This window comes from Amblyomma americanum, chromosome 11 (assembly GCF_052857255.1).
Source record: "Amblyomma americanum isolate KBUSLIRL-KWMA chromosome 11, ASM5285725v1, whole genome shotgun sequence".
Lineage (NCBI taxonomy): Eukaryota > Metazoa > Arthropoda > Arachnida > Ixodida > Ixodidae > Amblyomma > Amblyomma americanum.
The window spans coordinates 115160598-115183441 of NC_135507.1; the positions used below are offsets into that span (position 1 = coordinate 115160598).

Here is a 22844-nt window from a genome sequence, read left to right on the forward strand (position 1 = left end):
TCCCACATAGCGAAATGTGTCTCTTCGGAATATGCGATCGAGGCCCAGCATTTTGTTTTAGTACTGCTTTATAATGTAGCTTTGTACTTCATGAAGAGTGTAGCTTCGTTCTCCATGCTCCATGAAGAGTAGCACTACATTCTAGGCGCTATATTACCACGCAATCACTGTGCAAATTCACCGCAACGAAGGTTAGTTAATGTTTCCAATGACAGTGCATGACAAAGTTGACAAAGCTTGACCACACTTTCGAGCTGTGGCAATAAATCAACGCAGTATTCCTTTATACGTGCAGGTACCAAAAAGCCCACATAAAGACACGGAATGTGGTCGAAAGGACATTCGGTGTCTGGAAGCGCCTCTTCCCTTGTCTGGATATGGGGCTCCAGCACAAGCCGAAACAAGCTCCAGTGATCATCACAGCGTGTGCAGCCCTGCAGAACTTTGCATGTTTGATGAAGGAGCCACAGCCTCCTATTGAAAGCGCTCCCATCCAGGACGCTCCACCGGCTCGCACCAGCACGACAGCAGCGAGGCGGCCAGAGCACCTGCCACCTGTTGATGCTGTCAGCGACAGCTTGTCGGGAATGCAGGCACGACGGGTGCCCATGCAGAAGAGCTTCACATAGGTAAGAAATGCACAGTCCTCAACACTGTCCCATGCATTTTGAATAAAGCATGTTTATAATGCGCACTTGCTCATGCTACCCGTATCCCCCCAACCTTTGTGCAGGAACTAAAGAAATGTTAGAGCAATGGGAACGACTAGCAGCAGTTCAAGCGGCGGGACGAAGAGGTCGACGAAGTGCAGCTGGGGATCCTGAGTGACTCCTGAGAGTGTGCTCATCATGACGCTCTCTGATCTACGACCGCAGACCTTCACTGCGAATACACCCCTTTACACAAGAATTTTTTCTCAGCTTCGGAAGCTTTTAAGTTGCGAGCTTGTTGCATTAACAAACTGCGACTCTTCCACTTCTAGGTTCTGCTTTTCTTGATATAGTGTTCTATTTCAAATGCTATTTTTCAAGAACGCTGTATTGATCTTGCAGGAGGCGAATACCAGAAAAGCTCTTGTTGACCCTGCTGCTGAGGGTCTTAATGGCGCTCAGTTCATTTGTTTAAGAGCTGCTGCCTTGGCGGCTTTGCTTACACGCATGTGAAAAATTACCAGATTTGGTAAAGTACAACAGTTGGGCCTTAGGTGTAGCAGTCGCAGGGCTTGTGCACCTTTCCACAGAGCAAACATTTGTGTGGCTGTTTTGGTAGCGGCATGGAATTCAGGTTCCTCACAGCAAGTAGTTCTGCTACTTCGTCTTTCCTACTTTCACCCGGCTTGCACTTCAAGCTTGGGCTCTTGCATGTCTTCCATGTGTTGAGTATAAATTTGTTTTTATGTCACAATTGTAATGACAAAGAAGTGCCCATGTGGCAGCGGGACTGCTCTCGGCAATCGCGTGCTTCGGGTTTGTGCTGCTGGAACCGTTGACTGTCTGTGAACGCTGTTCTGCGCTTTGTACTTTCTGCCCGGAAAACCCATTGCACAATCATTAATTTCAAATATCCCTTTTACAACAAAACGAGATGTTCCCAATTGCCTACAATGATGAAATTCCAGATCACTGCGAAGTTTTGTTTTCTGGCTTGCCAACAGAGGTGTGTTATGAATCAGTTATTAAATTTCTCACTTTTTTTTGGCTGTATTGAGGTAAAAAAAAACATGAGTGTATTCTTTTCATTTGGTTTGCTTTCAAGATGGTGTAGAACGGTCGAACCTTCAGCTGTCACACTGGAGCCTTCTTTTCAAGGAACGATGCTCGAGCGGTTTGTGGTGCATTGTCGCTCTCTCTCGTCTCTGTTCAAAGTGGGAGTTGGTTGTTGTCATAGTATGGTGCAAAAGGTCGATTCTTTAGGTCTGAAATGGGCTTCCTGACATGATCCACATGCCTGGTCCAGCTTAATCTCTTGCAACAAAGTTGCATAACGGGCAGTAACTGGCACAGAGAAAGAAGCGAAAGAAGCAGCATATGTGCGGAGAGGATTCCAGGCATTGTTGTGTCATGGTGAAACATACCAACCTACAGTGTGTGACCTGTGAGCATTTTTAATTTACAAGTGTAAAGGTCATGGTCGTACATAGAACTCCTGTAACTGTTGCTAAGGCTACACAATCTGTCTGCGAGCAGTTGCACTCAATATTCATTGTCCTCGAGCCAAATGCACCTGGTGTTTGTTAGGTGCCTTGCTTTGCATGGCTGAATACAAACACTAGATCATAAAGTGAGTCGTCATGAGCCAACACCAACAGTTAGTCGAGATCATTGTGTGCGGGCACTACTGATGTTTGGGAACGCCTTGCTGCCGCAGTCATGGTGGACCACTGAAAGATAATTTATGACCCCAGTAGTGTTTGCAACTTTTTGTTTTGTGGGTTCAATGAATGGTTTGTGATATGACTAGGTAGCTACTTCTAGCTCGCAAGTGTTGTAGTGAAATCTTTTACATGCAAACACTTGGACTAGCGGTTCTTTTGATTTGTACATGCAGTTACTGGTTGGCTGTCACAGCTTAAATCTGGCTTTGCATTTGAGCCGGCCTTCTTGGAACTGTGCTGATTCCACTCATCGAGAACTGGCATGTTTTGAAATTGTTACATGGTTTGGCGGGGTTCGAAATAGCAGAACGTGGGTGCCATCAGCAAGTGTTTTTTTGATGCATGCTTCTTTATAGTCTTTTTTTGTCATGCCTAGTGCGGCTTGTCACAGGAATGTGGTGGCCATATTTTTGAAGCAATAGATTACTTCAGCAAAGCGGGAGGCTGTGGCATTGTATTGACTCAAGCTATGGGCCCACCTTGTAGACAGCATAGGAGGAATCGCATTCTTTAAGGGTTTCGGTTCTTGAGTAGGAGGCACTAGCTGCGAGGGTTTAGGTTAGATGAGACAGCAAAGATAATGGAAGGAGTAGAGAGCGGTGTTGGCCTTTGAGCATTTATGTGGTGTTGACTTGCGTGAGCCAATATTGTTGACTTTTTATACATGGAAACTTTAACAATGTGGCCTGCAATTTTCTCTACTGGTTGGTTTTGCAAGCAATGCCAGGGGAGGTTTTTCCTTCCTAGAGCAGCCATATTTGTAGCATACAGCAATGCGTATTTCTATGAATAAATTGCTGTTTTGCATCCAAAGATCCATATAGCCATAGCAGCATAAGTACCACGCAACCATCCTACCTGCCTCCTGCTATGCGATAGCTTGTCAGACTTGCATGCAAGGTGGTGACGGGGCTGTATGTCTGTTCCCACCGAGTCATGTGCTTAAAACGGTACATGTGCAAATGAAGTGTAGTTATGTGGATTTGCCACATAATATTTGTGCAAGCATTCACACAGCATTCCAGTTTCATTCAGTCATAGGCACCGTTTATTCTGGTGCCTCTCGCAGCCTACGAAGCTGTTCAAGTTTGATTTGTTTTTCAATTTCTAAGATTTCCAATTCCAATTTTTTTTTCTGGATATCAAGGAGTTTTTTCTTATGCCGCTCTTGAAGAATACTGTTGTGGTCCTCTCGCATCAGCTGCAGACGCAGTCCATGCTCTTCGCGCAGTAAGGCCGCTCTATAGTCGTTCTCATCTGCCAGAGACCTTTCTAAAAGGGCCATCCGCCCTCTTGGAGCCCTGCCAGCGTCACCGGTGGCCACTGCTTCAGCAGTAGTGGGACCAGCGGCAGCTCCAGAAGCAACTGTAGCACTGCTGCAGCCTGCTGCAGCTGTGCTGGAAGCATCAGCAGGTTGCACAGCAGGAAAAAAGAGATTGCTCTCCTGCTCAATTGCTTCTGGAGTTGCCCCACTCTTACCAACAGCAGCCGCTGGTGACTGCGGCTCATCCACGAGCGGAGGTTCCCAGTCGTCTTCTATAATAAAGAAAAGGTAAAAATTAGTTGGACAAATCTAAGCTTACAACACATTAGCTGTCTGCCTCAACAGCACAGATTGTTGGGTCAATTGGTGAAGAGACGTTATAACGAAAGCTTTATAATGTTCTTATATAAGGCACCACTTGCCCTTCTCGGCGCCAAATAGCTGCCGTTTCTGGGGGCCCCAGTTTAGTCATTCTGTTTTGTTCTCCCATATTCCTCACCTTTTACTCTGAATTATGCCTGATGACCTCACTTTATTTTTTTCTGCTAATACAGTAGTGATAGTCACGCAGGCCCCGAGTTTTACACATGTTATTATCCTCTAACTCTGCACCTGCAGCTTTTTTGCTCATTCAATGGGTTTCTTTTCAATTTTAGTATATTTGCTAGTTTGTACTCATGCGTGTCCTCTGGCCCAGGGAGCCAGTTATACGCCCTTCCTTTCTTCAAAATCATCAGCGTCTAGAACTTTGTCAATGCCAATGAACGCCGACAGCTTTCACTTTGTATATCCTGGAGTAGCTGAGCTAATCCACTTTCATTTTTTTTGCAAAGGTTTCCTTGTAATGCCTGCCTGCTTGCTTCGCCGCATATATGCGACACAAATGCCAAGGTGAGGCATACAAGAAAGGTGACAAATACTGCAGCCTGAGCCTGAGGGCTACAGAAAACATGCGCTTCGAGTGAAACCTCTGCACTGCAAAACTAACAATTTCCTTGAAACTAGCAGCCAAATTCGAAAAGGCTTTGAGCATTACACATAGGCAAGCTGCACCATTATTCACAACAAGAATGTTGTTACCTTATCCCTGGAGCACCATCATGTACAAGTACACAGAAATATGAAAATTTATGTGAAGGAGTGCATGCATAATGAAACTGCATTAAAGTTGGCATTCGTTTAAAGTGAGGCAGGAATGGCAAACAAGACACAAAAACATCATCAGGAGAGAATGTCATAATGAATGCAGTTCAGGTTGCAGCACTGAATGCTTGCTCCCTCGGTGTCCGACGGTTAACCAACTCCTCGCCTTCCGCTACAGGAACACAGCATACCACTCACATGAATATAAGCCGTCAAGTCAAAATGCCTTCAGAGTGCTGTCCAACAACACGCAGCTTGGAGCAGGTCATCCTTTCGCACTGTCAACCAATGCAGCCTTTATCTGCACAAACATTCAGCCAACCACATGTAGAGCAGCTTTCCACAGTGTTCTATTAAATGAGATTTTTATAATTTGTTGTAGATGAACTGCACAGTCCTCATAGCAGGTTCAAGGCAATAAAAAACATTGAAACAGCGTCAATTGACAGTACACGCTGCCGTTGTCATCAAAGGAATATAAAGAGAGGAGTGCTGTTTTTCTACAACATGCAAAGTGCTTTCTTTACCTGCATAATGGAATTCTTCATTGCCTGCTCCATCCACCATTGGCTGCAACAATCTTATAACAGGCAAACTTGCCACTGGTGGCAGGTCGATGCCTCCATCAGAGTCAGTCTGGTTGCCTACCCTGGTCATTATGTGGCTGGCAACAGCAATGACTTGCTCACTTTGAGCGCTCACAGTGCATTGAGCTGACCCTCCTCCTGAAAAGTAAAAAGACACCGCACACAGTGAAGCTACTCTTAATTTATAGACAATGCGCCATTAAAATATTTTGTTCATGAAGTGCCACACAAAAGCAACCAAAGGCACACAAATGCATGCAACTGTGTGTTGTTTTCGCTACGTTTTTCTGCCACCCGTCCCAGCAGTGCCAGGAATGAGTAAAGGTAGGTAGCTGTATGTACAGCCTTCCGGATATTCAATAGTACCAAGCAACTGTCAATACATGGCTTGCACTGACGTCGTAGCTGGGAACCCTGGGATACTGTTCCGCCATGTTGGTGCAGTCGCAGCGGCCGTGGTGCACTTGATGCAATTCGCGCGTACGGTGTACTTCGACGGCGTTGCGATGGTTATCTACGCTGTTGTTGGATGCTCCAACCGCACTTGTTGGGCGAAATCAACAAACACAAACCTTTTTCGTCTTCCAAAGGTCATCGAGCATCAAGGTGACCGTACGAAAGCTTTATGCGCGAAGCGACGGGAGGGGTGGCTGGCTCGTATAAAACGTGCTGATCTCAACACCGAAAGGACGGGCATACGTGTTTGCGGCGCCCACTTCGTAAAAGGTAAGTCTGTTGCATATGCACAGTGTTTATTTAGGTGCATGACTTACAAGCATAGCGGAAAATCTCATTTTAAACAAATTTTTCTTGCACTTTGTAGGCAGACCATCAAAACTGTGGGAGGAGACGGACCCGGACTGGGCCCATACGCTTTTGCTCGGCTACAGCGCAAAACAATGGTGATCCCGGTCGCCACGCTCGCGCGGCAAGACGACGGACCCAGAAAGGCGCGGCTCAAGCGGAGCGTCAGGCTGAGGAGTCGGGAACAATGGAGGCTACGAATCCAAATTAACATTGGGCACATCTCTGCGAAGGCACACGTCACTGTCGATCTTGTCGCGCTGCCGGACCGTCGAAAACGGCAACAGCGATGAGCTTGATCACTTAATGCGGGCCATAGTGCGCGACGCGACAGGCGAGACCTAAATTGTTGGTCGACAAATCTGTAGCGAGCGATAACAATCTCTCCACGCATGACCGTTTCTTTTTTGCGCAATAACTTGTTGGGTTTCCAAACTAAGATAAACCAGCAACGGTTCCTTTCATATGCCCATAAAAATAGAATAACTCGTGATTTAATCTGAAGTCGTCCAGGCTCAGTACATATGAAGAAATGAATCACTAGCCTGACAGTTTGTAAACAGTTCTTTTTAAAACTTTACTGAGTGATTGCTTACACTCAGTCACTTGTGGATTTAATAACCGTTATTTCTTTACTCTAATCCTTACAAAGATCAATGCCCTGCGGCTTACCTCTCCAAGTAGAAGCACCTTGTCCCCTTGCAGCTGTTTTGCCGACAGTCCCTTCACCCAGCCGCTAGTGAAATAATTATGCGCCTCGGTGGACCTAAACGCCTTCATTTCTTCAAGGGTCAGAAAGCTTGCAGAAAAAACAAGGTAATTGACGATGTAACCGTAACAAATCTGTGGAAATACGTCGACATCGCTTGTGTCCGTTCCCGGCCGCAGCATGAACGGGTCGATATTATCGCAGAGACGCACTTTTTCCGCATACCGAACCCGCTCCGACCCCGTAAGATCTAAGCGGTAGGTAGCGTCTAAAGGCTGCTTATTGAGAAGCGGAGGCATGCCACACAAAAGGCAACAAAATTGCACGCGTTACCACTAGCGAGGAAACGCGTGCGACCTGCACACCTCCGACTCCGCACAGACTGCACCAACATGTCCGCCGCAGCGCGCGCCGCCGGACGTGACGTCACATGCAAACCATGTATAGCGCGGCAAGTTTCCTCATGAACATGAAGGTCGCCAGTGTAGACACCGTCTGGTCTACGGTGCACCCAATTTGGCTTCGCGGCGCGATAGTATGCGAATGGTACCAACTCCGAGCAAAATCGTCCGTTGTCAGTTCGCTGCTGGCCAGGCGCGAGCCCTCCGTCCCAGTGCACTGCCCGCTCATCATAGTCTTCTATGCAGCAGAAATCGCATGCCTTCGTGCTGACTTGAATGTAGCAAACATTCTCTGTAGTTTTTAAAAATTACAGAGGCTGTACAGGATACTGCTTGGGCATTATTTACACGATTAACGCAGGCTGCATTCATCTGCGTTTGTAAATAAAGCAGAGTACACTGCACCGAAACGTTATTACTTGCCCATTTACGTGTTATCACATTGTTCCTAAAAAAAACTATGCATTCCAGTACACGTTGCTTACGCCGACCGAAGTAGAATAATCATGCCCTTATCCATGGCATACAAAGCATGCAGGAACAAACATTTGTAAACGACCTGCAAGACGCGCTCACCTGTCTTGTGGCGATCTCTCTTTTTCCTCGCGTCCTCTTCCTTCGACTTTTGTTTAGGTTGGCCCAGCATTTCTTGAGCTGATTGGGGTCACGTCGGGTCACCCCGTGATTGCTGTTAAACAGCCCGGCAATTTCCTTCCAAGCGGCGTTGTTTTTTGCCAGCGACGACACATCGGTTTTTTTGCACTCTAATATATGCCGACGTGCGTTAACAAAACACAATAACAATTCCTTTTCCTCGAACGTGAACTGAGGCGCTGGTCTCCGCTAGGAGCAGGAAAAGCATGGGAAAAACTGGCTATGGCTCAACTAGGATTGGCTCAATGTGGAGCACGTTGCCAGCCAAAAACGTCAATCAAGTGGAAGCAGCGGGTAGCACTGAAATGTAGTTTTTATTGTTAGCAATTTTATGCAGGTCACTCACACCTAGTGCCTGTTTATGACTGCTGAACGAGATGCGTTGTTTTATAGGAGCAAAATGGGCATTATTATAATAGATTGTTCAATACTCTCATCCCCAGACGAGCAATGCGCCCTCGCTTTCAAGCACGCGCTTAACTTGACGAAGCAAGTCAGGTTGACCATCTATGAAACACGAAACCCAACTTGGCCGTTCTGAAGCCGCCTTGGTACTTCGACTCGACTTGCCGAAGTTGAGTCGAAGCGCGAGCCAAGTTACATTTCTGCATTCGGGGGTTAATCTTATTGTTCTTTTGTTATTTAAAAAAAATGGCCTCTCCGGAACACCTGCACCGAATCTCTCTCTTCCTTTGCTAAAAAAAAATGTTCTTCCTGGTTTCTTCCCTCCCCCTCCTAGTGTTCTGAACCCGTGCTTTGCTGTAAACTTGTAAACTTTGTACCTCGCGCATTCTCTATAAAAACTGCGTGTTTCAAACACTGTACTACACTCGAAAAAGGCTGGTCCTCCAGCCGAAACGTCGTGAATTAAATCCTGTTATGTTTCTTCAATTTTTGGTGATTTTATATTATGTATATATATATATATATATATAGTGTGTGTGTGTGTGTGTGTGTGTGTGTGTGTGTGTGTGTGTGTGTGTGTGTGTGTGTGTGTGTGTGTGTGTGTGTGTGTGTGTGTGTGTGTGTGTGTGTGTGTGTGTGTGTGTGTGTGTGTGTGTGTGTGTGTGTGTGTTACGTTTCGCCTACGACGCGCGGTATAGCCGGCGCGGATGCAACGGACGCCGGGGCTTCGTTCAAAGTGGCGGTCATTTTGACCCGTTCATCGCTGCCGCAACGCCTCCCGCCAAGCGCGTCCAGGCAGGTTTCAATGCCACGTGTCGTCGTGTGTGCGTGTGTGTGTGTGCATGTTGGTGCCCACGCTTGTCAAAGCGCGGCAGCCGGGGAGAGGAGCTCTCCAACTGGGAGGCGAGGAGGTCTGACCGGCGCCGGCCCGGCGGACGCGTCACTTCACGTCTCAACATGTCCGTGCGTCGCCGTCTCGTGCGACTCATCCCGAGCCGTTCCTTCTTGCCCTCGACTCCGAGGGTATAAAAGCAGCTGCCCCGGACGCCAAAGAGAGACTTCGATTTCTTCCGTCGAGTAAGGCCCGGGATACATGGAGCGTTTTTTGGGCGATTTTCGCCCGACGGCGCGCATTTGACGCCCGGTCTCGAAAAAAACGCCCATCGCCGCCGATCTGGCCCCGCCAGATATTGACGCGCGGCGTCCGGCGAGACCGGAAGCGGCAGCCGGAGCAAGCCAATAGCAGCGCAGAAAGCCCGCTGTTCCGGTTTGGCCGCCTCCGCCGCCGCCGCCGCCAACATGGCCGCCATGGCCGACGAGCTCTGCTGTGTTTATTGCACGAAAATGTTGTTATCGTGAAAAACGCTTCACGAGACATGAAATGTCACTTTTTTTTGGAGAACAGGACCGAATCTTGGATCGAAATGCCCGCTTTTCCTCCCTGAAGCGAAGGTGCCGAAGAAAACCGCAGCCGATGGTAGCCACGGCTGAGCGGGCATCGAAAGGTGCGCGACCGCGTGCATTCGAGCACGAAAAACCTTGTAGACATCTATGCACGCGTGCTGCAATCAGTACACTGGTGTCTAAATGAACAATTTCGTTATTCTGAATAAGAAGTCAGCGTCGCTGCTCTCAAAAAGGTCCTCGCTCAATGGTATTTGCCACTTGTTGATCATATTGCTTTCGCGCTGAGAGATACGCGGCGGCGGGCTGCCGCTTTTTCGCTCCATGTATCTCCGGCCGGGCGTCGCGCCGCCACGACGTTTTCTGCCGCACGAACATCGTCGGAAAAAACGTCGCATGTATCTTGGGCTTAACGTGGTCGCCCTGACCGGCTGCTCTTTTGCGATTCCAGAATAAACAAGTTGTTCTGTTGGCAGTCGATTCATCCTTTGCCGGGACCTTCGGATGTTTCCAGCTGTGCCCCAGGCCGCCAGGCCAACGCTACCCTTGGGGCTTGCAACCCATTTGCAACAGTGTGTGTGTGTGTGTGTGTGTGTGTGTGTGTGTGTGTGTGTGTGTGTGTGTGTGTGTGTGTGTGTGTGTGTGTGTGTGTGTGTGTGTGTGTGTGTGTGTGTGTGTGTGTGTGTGTGTGTGTGTGTGTGTGTGTGTGTGTGTGTGTGTGCGTGTGCTTGCGCGTGTGTGTGTGTGTGTGTGTGTGTGTGTGTGTGTGTGTGTGTGTGTGTGTGTGTGTGTGTGTGTGTGTGTGTGTGTGTGTGTGTGTGTGTGTGTGTGTGTGTGTGTGTGTGTGTGTGTGTGTGTGTGTGTGTGTGTGTGTGTGTGTGTGTGTGTGTGTGTGTGTGTGTGTGTGTGTGTGTGTGTGTGTGTGTGTGGACAAGTTTGGCGGTCAAAGGATTTCATTTGATAAGGACTGATAATTTCTTTGCTAAAGGTCACATTTTTATAGAAGTCCTTCTAGCGCAGACTTGCGCACCTGAGCAAAACGCCGCCAATGTTTGCATGCTGCAAAAGTGGAAACAAGAAATGATGAAGACATTTATCAAAAGGCTTTGCAAGGTCAATCGGGGTAAAAGCTGCTGAGCCAATCTCAAGTCGAACTTTCTTAGAGATCACTTTTAATTTGGTGGTAAGTGTGAAATGTAAGATACTGTAATGAACATATTTACGAGAGTGGCCAGATATTCCAATGCGTAGCAAAATCTTTTCTTGAATGGTGACCATAGTAAACTAATGCGGTTCATCATTTGACAATAAATAGCAAAAAACTACATGTGTCGTGAAGGAGGACATGCAAATATGATTTATTTCAGTTTACGTATTTACAAATACTTTGAAATGTTGTAAGGTACTGTAATGAACCTATTTAGGAGAGTGGTATGATCTTGCGATGCGTAGCAAAATCTTTGCTTTAAAGACGACAATGGGAAACTAATGCGGTTTGTTTTTGACAATAAATAGCAGAAGACTACAAGCGTCGTGAAGGAGGATCAGCAAATATAATTTATTTTAGTTTATTTATTTGCAACTACTGTTGGCCGTAGGGTTACAGTGTTAGGACGTGACATGTGAGCAGTAATACGGTCACTTGCAATTATACAAAGGCCACAAGGGCACCTTCATCTAGACAGTATTATTTCTTGCAACGCCATATTTTATTTTAGAGAGGCAGTGTTGATGAATACTTACTTTGATATCAGTTAAATCACACAAAGAATGAAAAAGGAAAACATGGGTACAGTCCCGGTGTTCACCTTGAGCGGGATACAATCACCGAGGTGAAAGGCGTAGGTATTGCAGTGACAAAACACTTCTGTGTGAAGTGTAGTAGCCAGCATTTTCAAATGTTGTAAACGTACTGAACTGCAAGAGAGATGGTGGTAAATCATTTCGTTTTACTTTCGTCTTCGAAAAGTAAGAATTAATGTGCACAATAACGCGTGCATTCCGCGTTTCGTAGCAGTATTCATTGCTTCCTCTCAGGCGCTTGTTTGGCGGCGAAGTAACGTGAACTACTGATACAGAGAGAGTTTCTTGAAAGGTGAAATTGGACTGGAAAACTCGTATTATCGGCCTGAATAACAAGTGTATTAGTTGGTCTTGGTAGATGGCCGTCAGTGAAGACAGGTGGTGACCTCTTGGGCTCTAGTCAGGACCTGTGCTTGTGTTTCCAGGTTGGAACTGAGCAGCAGGGTCTCCCACAGGCCCATCTGCGCGAGTCTCTAAAGCGATATTGGTGGGCGATCTGTCGGACAGTCCCATAAGGTGTGGTCTACGGTGGCTTTGCCGACGCATTTGCTGCACTCCGGTTTAAATCTATCCGGGTACGCATGGCTTAGAACGCTGGTGTTAAGGAGAGCTTTACTTCGGAGTTGTCGCCACAGCACCTCCTGTTCATCAGTTAAGCTGTTATGTGGACGTTGGAAGATTAGCTTCCTTGCCTGTAATGCTGAGTGATCTCGAAAATAGGTATTAAGGTCGTCCTTTGTCATTCCGACGTCCGAGTCAACATCCACAGCTCTGCCGATCGATCCTCGAGATTTATGTGGTCTCCTTCGATCCCCGGTTTTGCCGAGTGAGCCGGTACCAATACGAATTCCGCGTCTTTCCAGTCTTTCGTGTAAGTCTTAATAATTAGCAAGGAGATGGGAAAATTTCTAAAGGTTGCTTTTGAACGGCTCACATTCACTTCCACTCGCGGGTTTGTCAGCGCCACGGCAATTGCCGCTTTTTCGGCTATTTCTGAAAAGTTTGAGCGCACAGTCGCGTTCGCTACGTGTTAGGCGTCCTCGGTCACTGCGGCTGTCGCGAACACTTTATCGGGTGTTGAGTAAGCGGCCGCGTCTACGTGTATATATATATATATATATATATATAGAGAGAGAGAGAGAGAGAGAGAGAGAGAGATTTAAGAGAAGTGGGCACTTCTACAAAGACACTTTTATTTATCAACGTTTCGACCGCGGTGCGGTCTTCTTCAGGACTGTAACCTACGTTCGTAACATATATATATATATATATATATATATATATATATATATATATATATATATATATATATATATATATATATATATATATATATATATATATATATATATATATATATATATATATATATATATAGACTACGTCCGGTCGGCCCTCCAGTTTCTTGGCTAGGGCTCGCGCTCTGTCCTTGCGTCTGCCTTTATTGTGTACGGGGTGCATGTTTTTCGGTAACGGTTTTACCGTGATTGTCTTTATTCTGCGTCTGCCTAGGATCGCTCAATAAAAATTTTAAAATGGCCAATCGGCGGCATTCGGCAAGAGGTGACAGAATAAGTAGACGCAGCATCTCTGTTACAGAGTCACTAAGCCTATACATAGATATTATAAATCGAGCTGCTCTTATTTTCATGTTGTTAATTCTTTTATTAATTCAATTTCTACAGCATCTGATATATCGCCGGCATCTTGTAATATTGGTCGCACAAGAGGTAAATAGGCGGTTACTTTGGCAGATTAAGAGGCCCAGCTGTTTTAATCTTTGACGCCAAAATCTGAGTTTCTTTCAGGAATTAACTAATTTTTAGTGCATGATTTTACTAGATTAAATCTCCTGAAGTACGCACGCGTAGGTATTTAACGGCAAGTACTATATGGTACAACATTAGATAAGCGAAAAACTGCGTTCAAAACAGCAGCCCTTTGAAAAAATCTCCTTGTCTAGAATTTCTTGGCATGCATCTGCTACAGTTTCCAACGCCGAACGTGCAGTATGGGCTTGGATACTGCTGCCCTGAAAACCATGCACAGCGTTGGCGTGTCCATGCTGTAGGGGTCGTTGTGAGATTGATAATTATGAATCATATAGTCGCTTTAAAACACAAGCCCCGATAAACACCGATTTCTCTCCAGTATTGAAATAAAACACTGAAAAACAGCGAATCGATGGGAAAAGAATAAGCACTGATGAATAACCCCCAAATTTGATAAAAGATTCCATAGCGAAAACATAGAACCCTAATTATGGTGCTCCGCTGCTGACACGAAAGACGCGCGTTTGATCCTGGCCTTGGCGGTCGCACTTCAATGCGGCGAAATATTTGTGGTCCGTGTCCTGTGCGACGTAAGCGCACTTGAATCAACCCCAACTGGTGAAAATTGCCCGCAGCCCTTCATCGCTGCGTCCGTCATTTGCTCTGGGAGGCTAAACCCCGTGAGCCTCTGAACACGGACAATGGACGAGGTGAAATTACACGCAGCCCATTGGAGCCTACGTATCTTTGTCGCGTTGATATCACAGAAGTGCGAACACAGTCTAGACCGGCCCTATAGATTTCTCCTTTCCTTTGTTTCTCAGTGTAGGACAGCGACATTTCACGAGGTTTCTTTAAATTCTGTTAAAAACAACCATGTAGCAGATTCGCTGCTACAGATATCTCGGTCAGTTATTTCGTAACCTGCTTGACAAAATAGCACCCTAGCGATTCCTCTTTTCCTTAGTTTTTGAAAGCAGAACAGCGGATACTTCGCGATCATTCTTTAAATTCTGTTAAAGCAACCGCTGCTACAAATATCTCGGTCGATTGTTTCTTAACTTCCCCCTACAGCATAGCAAAACGCATGTGACCCTGAAAGCAATATTAAACATTCTCTAGAGTGAATATTAGCTAACTGCCTAATTTAGCAGAGCTCTATATACTCTGTAGCACGCCGCACGATCGAACAAAAAAATATGTGTTGTTGGGCTCACTCAGCTCCGGTGCGCCGCTTTTATCTAATTGCTGATTAAAGTTACCTGAAACACCCTGTATACCGGCCGGTCCCGTGGCTTCGAGACAATCGTCCCAATATAGCCGCAGTGTCTACGTGTCGATGGACAGGACACAAGGCGAGAGGCGTGCCTGAAGCGTTCCCTCTGCTGCTAGTGTTCCCCGCGTCCCAAGCGGCGGGAGTCTCCCCACCGCGAGGCAAATAGAGCGCGCGCAATTTGCGGTTGGCGCTTCCTGCTCCGCCGGGGTTCGGGATCCGAGCTGTAGCGCCACCCTACGCACGCAGCCTTCACAGCACCCCCCGACGGCAGGCCGAGCGTGCAATATTGGCTTGCGTCGCCGTCGTAGCAAAAGAAACGGCATTTTTCGGCCTCCGCTGCTCAGTGGAGTCAACTGCGACCCCGAGTGCAGTGCGCGGGGGACGAGATGACGACAGGGTGGGGGCGCAGCTTGGCTTGCAGCGTCGCTGGTGGTGCAACGACCTGTGATGCTTCTGGTCGGGGCGGCAGGGAGAAATCGGCTCCGCGTCCAGGGCGGCAAGTATCGGGACGACGAGGGCAGCAATCAGCGGTCCTCTTTAGCCGCTCATGACTGCGCACGCCTCGCGATCATTATCCACGACGGTCGGCGGATGACGGCGGGCGGCCCGGTCGGTCTCCAGGCGGGGGGCGGCGGCGCGACAGATGCGGCCGGAGCCGTCCCCTCCGTCAGGGCTCTCAGCTGGCGCGGTGGGCGCAGATGAGATTACGCTGCTCGAAATGGGAGCCGGCCGTGAAAGGGGCTGCAGGGGAATGAAATGCGGGGATAAGGTCGTGCCAATTCTCTGCGGCATCAACGTAGTTGAGGCCCCAATATCTTTTTGCGGGGAAAAATTCAAAATTCCGTGAGCTTAGGCCACTAGAGATAGACACAGACCACACCACACCCACTTACACCCCAAACACCCCCCATCGTACCAAAACACGGGCCCTGTAGGCGGGGAACACCCAACACTGTATCACACTACATGGGCTTGCGAAAGCTTGCATGCAGTCCCGAAAATTTCAAACCCCCAGCTTTGTGTTGGAAGGCCGCCCTTTCCAACTCAGGCCCGGAGGACAAGAGACAGCTGGTTCATGGAGCGCAGCAAACGATTAAGGCCGTTGTAGCGCTGGCCCCTCCCAGTTCTGAGGCGTAATGGCCTTTATTGGATTAAATGTTTATCACCACCACCGTCACAAGAAACCATACGTTGCATTCCTCTGGAAACATAACCGAGACGAAAAATGAATATATACGTTTATTTTCGAAGCATCCTGCACATACTGGATATATACATTCGTTAAGACTAAATGTGGCTGTAGCGTCGGTTACTAGTTGGTACTGTCATCACTTAAAGACTGGTGTTTGTTTGACACAGTGCCCACAGTGGCTAAATTACCTCTGCTCTGCAGCGATGCCCCGGAATGAAATATCTGGAACGACATTCTCGATGCCATTTCCAGATTCAGTAATACGTGATGGGCTAGTTGGTGCATGTTTCCAGAAATGGGTTTTAGCGCCGAGAAAGACAACACAGCAAGTGAGACGAGACAAGCGCAACTTTCAAGTGTTTACTCACCGCCAATGGGAATGAATACAAGGACAACAATCAAGATAGGTAGCAAGAACCACACATGCGCGCCAGGGTTTTACAAAAAAAGTGGATAAAGATAGGTGAGGCACACAGGCATCTGACCACCGTGTATCTAAAAAAGCAGTTTCATTCTGATAAATGGTGACAGATGGGGCCTTATTTTCGTCTTATATTCCATAGCATTTGCGGTGAATGAACAGTTGATAGTTGCGCCTGTCTCGTCTCACTTGCTGTGTGTTGTCTTTTTCGGCGCTACAACCCATTTCTGGATCCATTTCCAGATATCTGTACGACAGCGGCTGGAGGCGTTGACGACAATACATGCCGATGCCAGCGGACACAGCATCGACGGTCTCCGACGGGTCGCATGTGATGAGGTGCGCAGCTGCGGAAATCTCGACGGCCGGAATTCGCGCAGGATCCTGTATAAGTGAAAATCGCTAAGGGGCTTATCCTAAACAGGTGTATTTTTCTCCTTGCGCACATTGTAAGCGAAACGAGGACTAGCCGGGGAGTGATCAGGAAAAAAAAAAGAAGCACGACGAGGGTGTTGACCCACAAAGATGAGTTTGGGAGAGCGGAACGAGCTCCAAGCACTGGTTGCTCGGAGAAGCATCGCCTTGCGTGATTAACGGCTGGGGAGACCTCCCCGCCTCCTGCCCATTGTTGCTCTCCCGGCCTGGACCACGGGCACTCCGCTGGCTGAAATTAGGTCCCGGTCACACAGCCCTCCGCTCCTAGACGAGTCAATTGGCTGTTAGAGTCCTAACACGGCGTTTGGAAGCTTCGTGAGGGAAGACTACGCGGCACCCTACGCGCCACGAGCGGAGAGATGACGCGCTAAGTGGAGACGTTGTGGTGGATGGCGTCGCGTGAGGAAGGAAATTTCTCGCCTCGTGGTCGAAGTGTCCTTCGCGTGCATCGGGGACGTGGTAGAGGAGGAAGTCAGAGCAGGCGGCCAGACTGGCGAAGCAAGGCGAGCGTGGCCCGCTTGGTAGACAGGAAGATGAAGTCAGAAAGAAAGCTGATCTCACAGCTGGATTTTTTCAATCCTGGTGTGTAAACCATCAAAAATCAACCAAGTTCTAGAAAACAAGGAGCTCGCATTCCTCTTTGGAGCGTATTTGTGGTCTGGCTCATTTCCCGTTGCAGTAAACACTACTTACTGTTTCTTTTCAGCTTATAGTCGGACATGAGTATAAACACGCGCCTTGGCTAATGAAAGCCTGTTCAGAGGTCAGCTTCCGCCCTGTGTCTGCCTTCGTCTTCATTTGGTTTTCTCGGCGCCATAATTTGCGTCCCTGTAGCCTCGATCCAACAAAACTGCTGTTAGAATCAAGTATGGTTAAATTGCTGTTCATGACAGATGTAATACGAAACCTACAGAAACTTTCCGAAAATACGAAGTACTCAAAAGAGATGCACGAGCGAAAAGAAGTGTAGCCATCAAGATGCTGCGGACTTGAGCATTATCCGTACGGCGTTCGAGGGAATCACTTGGTGGAGATATTCCTGCTGGGTTACACCACCGACTGGCTGCTCGCACCTCTTGACGCCTACGTTGAACTTGTCCGTATGCGATGGCCTTGTGCTGAGCATCCCCATCGCATTCTGGAGGCACTGGGCTAATGGTTACAAGGGGTACGGTTTTGTCGGAGACCATTTCCCAAGCATTCACCGCAGAAAACAGCAGCACCAGGCCGGTGGAAACTATACCCAATAAAAGACTGGTGGGTACACGGTGGCACTGGAGATCGACCCGAGTATTTGCCAAATTCGTCGCAGATGCCACCGCTTCATTAAAACGAAGACCCAAATCATACTGGGACATAACCTGCGTCACACAGCTGCGCACAGCACGCAGCAACAGTGCACTTGCAGGTGTGTACGCTGGATGTCGCAAAGCGTCCCTTTTACGGGTGGCGCTGTAAGGCTGTTGTCATCGGCGCCGACTGCGGGGGGCCCTGAGGGGGCAACATATCTTCTGCTACAGTCTCACACATTCACACGGGCGACGGGGAGTCGCCGCGAGCGAAGTCGCTGTTTTCAGCCGCACCTGTCACGACAGTAACGGCGGTGTACACTGGAGCGAAAAAAAGCGGGCCGCAAAAGTAAAATAAACAAACTCGTCCCGTCAGCCACTTTATATCAGCGGCAATGCATCGTTCGTCACTTGTTGTTCACCACCAAAGTTCACGTGATTCACTGCCACAAAAACAGTTTCTTTTTATTCGATCATTCCAGGTACGTTAATGACTATAACCACATTGCCACAAACACTGTAAATAAGCGACACAGTGGAAATGTTCCGATTGCCAGACATCATACCGATTATCGGTTTGAAACTAACGTCTTCTAGCAGAACTGATGGTATAAATGGCAAACTTATATTGAATGCTAAAGACTATAATTCTATCATCATGAAATGCCTATTCTCACAATCGTGTCATGGTGTACAACTGAAGACTGGAAGACTGCTGTGGTCATACTAGTGCATAAAGCCGGAGAAAAGCAGAATCCATCTCACCATCGACCCCATATTTTTGGGATCAATTGCATGCGAAATAATCGCCCATATATTTACTGATCCTGTTTATTATCTAGAGGATAACAATTTTTTCAGACAGAGCATGGCTTCGGAAAGTTTTTTTCTTTTTTGACATTCAACTAGTTTCCTTCATTTATGACATGCACTTCTATTTGGATTCTGCTTTTTCATCTGACTGCATATTTCTTGACTTTGCTAAAGTATTCGATAAAGTTAATAACTCGCTGCTATTGCAGAAACTAAGTGTGCTGAACATCGACCCTGCAGTTCTTATCTGGATCCGTGGATTTCCTTCTTCTCGTGTAGAATTTGTCAGCATTAATGACGTTGATTCGTCTACTGTACCACTTGGTTCAGGGCTTCCTCAAGGATAAGCATACTTTGCCCCCTTACCTTTTTTTCTATAGTGCTGTGAATTGCCGTGCCCCTCTGTAATGTACTCTGTATAAAAGGGTTAATTTGTAGGCCAGTTGGTGCGACATTATGAGTAAAAAGCGCAACAGACGCAGGACAGAGGGACCGCCCTGTGTTGTCTTCTCCCTCTGTCCTGCGTCTCTTGCGGTTTTTAGTCATAATGTACTCTGTATCTTGAGAGTAAAATAATTAGATACCTCTTGCCAAGGAGCACGCCCGGAGGAGAGGGGGGGGGGGGGGGGGAGTGCGAGTAAAACAAAGATAGGGTGATAATTGGGCCTCCTCCGCTCCGGCAGGTTTAAAACTCGGCGCTTAGCATATGGTTATTGCAATTCATTTTTTTTTTGTACGGAACTAAAACTGAAGAAACAATACTTTTCACTTCATGCATATCACAAAATTAAATGCGGTAAAATTACTCTCGTTTCTGGTTTCTATTGCTGCCTTTGTTACTTGGCTAGCGGAGATTTTCCGTAGGCGGTTCTGGCTAGCTGAACTTTTTGCGGCTTCTTCCCGGCGCGAAATTTTCCTCATCCTCCTCCCTCAATGCAGGGAACCGAACTGGAATATCCTTCATGCTGACGTCCCTGTCTTCCCACTTGCCGCACAAAAAATGTTCTCGAAAACTCATTGAATTATTGTTGGTCAATATCCAGAAATGATGTTCAATTTTTTTTAATTGCCGTTATGAAAACGTTGTGCAGCCTTGAGATTTTTAGCAATGGGTTGATCATTGAAACTTCGCGCATTAATGTTATGTTGATATTTTGTTGTTTTTGTCTTTGATACATCTTTGAGAATTGAAGCATTTAACATTATAACATCATTGAAATGTTCTTGAACTACTCCTCTGCTAAAATTTAAATGTTGATGTAGCGGTGTGCTAAAAGCAGTCTTATTATTTGTATTGCGCTGACATCAAATATATGAATTTTATTTGTTACAATCCAATGACTTAATTATGAAAGAGTGAATGCTGCCAAAATTGTGGTGACAAATAATTTGACGCAAACCACAATTGTGCGGAAAAACATAACCTATGAAGAAAAAACAGAGACGGGGCAATATACAGCAAGTGCCAAAAACGTACTTGCGGATACTTGTTGTATATTTACCGAAGTGTCAGAGAAATAAAACGAGTTGGTAGTGTCAGAGTCTCTTCTTCCATTTCTGTGTCTTTGCGAAGTTAACGCTGATTTTCTTGTAGTCGTACGCTAGTAATTTCTCCTCATCCATGCACAGTGAAAATTACGGAGCCCTCCAGTACGGCACCTCTTTTTTCCTTTCTTCTCTCAGTCCCACCTTTATCCCTTCCTTTGCGGCGCGGTTCAGGTGTCCGCCGAGATGCGAGACAGATACGGCGCCATTTCCCTCCTGCAAAAGCAATGCTCATTTTCAGCACCGAGCACGGAGAAAACATCGCTCTTCTTATCGCGAACAACCAGTCCTGCAGTATGCCGTTGTTATGTTAATGTATGTATGCTAATAAGCATGCATGACACTTGCCACTCGGGAAAATCATGTTGCCATGCAAAACAACTTAAGACACATATGCTCCGTCTTAAGGGCACTGCGAGACAGGTTAAAATCACTTCCTGGGCGAGTTGGCATTTCATGCTTTAATTCACACACTGCAGCGAAAGACGAACACGGACAAGAGGGGCGACACCACAAAGCGCTGACTTCAGCAAGTCGGTGCTTTGTCGTGTCTCCCCTCTTGTCCGTGTTCGTCTTTGCGCTGTGTGAATGAAAGACGAGAGAGGGCAAGATCATTCTCTACATTACATTCATGGATCCCTGGTAATCGTCGTACCCCTCCTTCCTAGCGCACTGGTGCAGCGGTTAAGCGATGCGCCATTGCATTGCGATAGCAGGTGCCCACATGTGGGCCTTTTGCTACCCAGGTTGCTCTTCCCGAGTGACCAATCACTGATTTAACTGCCACCTACCACAGTGGGCAGGCTTTGATGACGCCGCAAGGTCACGTGACCTAGGTGGCCCTCCTGCCTTCTAGGTTGCTCTCTGGGGACCACTCGCCAGAGCCATACCTGTGAAGTTTCTCTCACAACGCCGACATCGGATCTTCCGGACAACAGGGCCTTTAATGCTGTCGCGTTAAAATCCTGTCGCCGGCACGAGCATGCAAAGTGAATAAACTCCCAAATTATTTCTCTGTTTCAGCGTCAGGGCAGCAACCTTTCTTGTAGCCAAGAACACAGAAGTGCTCACACAAAAAGCTACTACATTGGCTCGCTCACCGCGAGCCTGATACAGCGCGCTGAAAGATATACGTGGACGTACACGATTACCCATCTGTCCGAAACACACGACACTCGATCACAATTACAAAGCGGCCTAGACCTTCTGCGCTGGTTTTAAGAAAGGGAAAGGCTCGTAACTGCCTCCTCTAGGGGGAGGCCACCTCCAACTCGAAGCGCGATTGAGGTGGTCTCTGCGGGCGTTCTTCATCGGTTTCTGCAGCGCGTCTCATGCGCTTCCCTTGTCTGTTCTTGACGGTGCTGCCGATCTTCCTCGGATTAACTTGGCCGGGCTTCGCACAGACCAACCCCTGAAACCCGAAGAGTTCAACCAGAAGTGCTTATACGCACGAATCTCAGTTAAGCGTGGTTTGGCGAAATCGTCCCGACGACGTAGACGGCTCCGGCCGACTCGCTACGTCCATAGCGAGGACTGCAAATGCAATACCGCGAGAGTGACGCCGGCTCCCTTTTCCAGCAAACGGCGAGTCTCGTGGCTGGTCACGTGGCCACAGCTGCCAAGGCGGGGCCGGCGCAGCGGTTGACACGGCGGTGGCGAGTGACGTGAGATGCCACGTGGCTGCTGCACCTCCACCGCTCCTCCGCTTCAAGGTCGAATTGCGGCGCCGATGACCTTGACTTGACAAGGCCAATAAAGCTTTCGTTTTAAAAATTTTGCGATTTGGTTTGATTTCATAGTTGTACAGCGCGAAAGACGGAGTGAAAAAAGAACGAGGCGAGACAAACACGGCACCTTCCGAGCTGTAGTGTTTTCTCCCCGCAGCCCACGAGCGTCCGACTGCCTTGGGGAAGAAAACAGACGGGTTTTCAACATCTGTGGACAAAACCGCCCGATGAACAAAGCAACGGATGTCTCTCTCCTTCACTTTAGACTGACGACTCACTGGACTGCCTGCCAAGCTCGCTTGACTTGCGCACCGGCTGCAGGCAAACGTCGATGACTGAAGCTGAACGTCCTAAAACTGCCGTCCAGGACATCCGGGCTTTTGGCAAAGCTCTCTTCGCAATATCACGGTCCCTCCGGAGTCATTCGCTGCACCTCTCCAGTCAATTACATATTGTCTGGCAACGTCCAGCACTGGCTCTTTCGCCAGGGCCAGCCAACGGCTGCCGCACTCCTGAGCTGCGGGTGCAGCGAAGTCTAGGAAGTCGACCCGCTCTCAGTGCATTGGTCACGTCTGGAAGGGACCAGCTGGCATCCATATAAGCCGCGCTTTATCATGGAATGGTCCTATTAAGCGGTTTTGTTCAAAAAAACAAAAACTGAATCGCACACTGCTCAATCGAAGGGCGCTGTAGGACGACAAGGCAAGAAAAACTACGCAAAGACGGACCATGCATTCCTTGTGCTATCGTCTAAACACTCTTCAATCCGAGGCGCAACTAAGTGAACAAATAAATAAACAGCGTTTCAAGAAAGCATGTATTTTAC

The 22844-nt window shown here is 47.6% G+C and overlaps 1 protein-coding gene across 1 annotated transcript; it reads right to left on the minus strand.

The window, feature by feature from the left end:
- Positions 1 to 704: 704 nt before the first annotated feature.
- Positions 705 to 22390, minus strand: LOC144109861 (uncharacterized). The gene is made up of 4 exons (XM_077642634.1): positions 22297 to 22390; positions 5309 to 5506; positions 3554 to 3910; positions 705 to 736 (listed from the first exon to the last, which is right to left on the minus strand). The coding sequence occupies exons 1-4, from the start codon at positions 22388 to 22390 to the stop codon at positions 705 to 707; spliced, it is 681 nt and encodes a 226-aa protein (XP_077498760.1).
- Between the last annotated feature and the right edge of the window lie 454 nt (positions 22391 to 22844).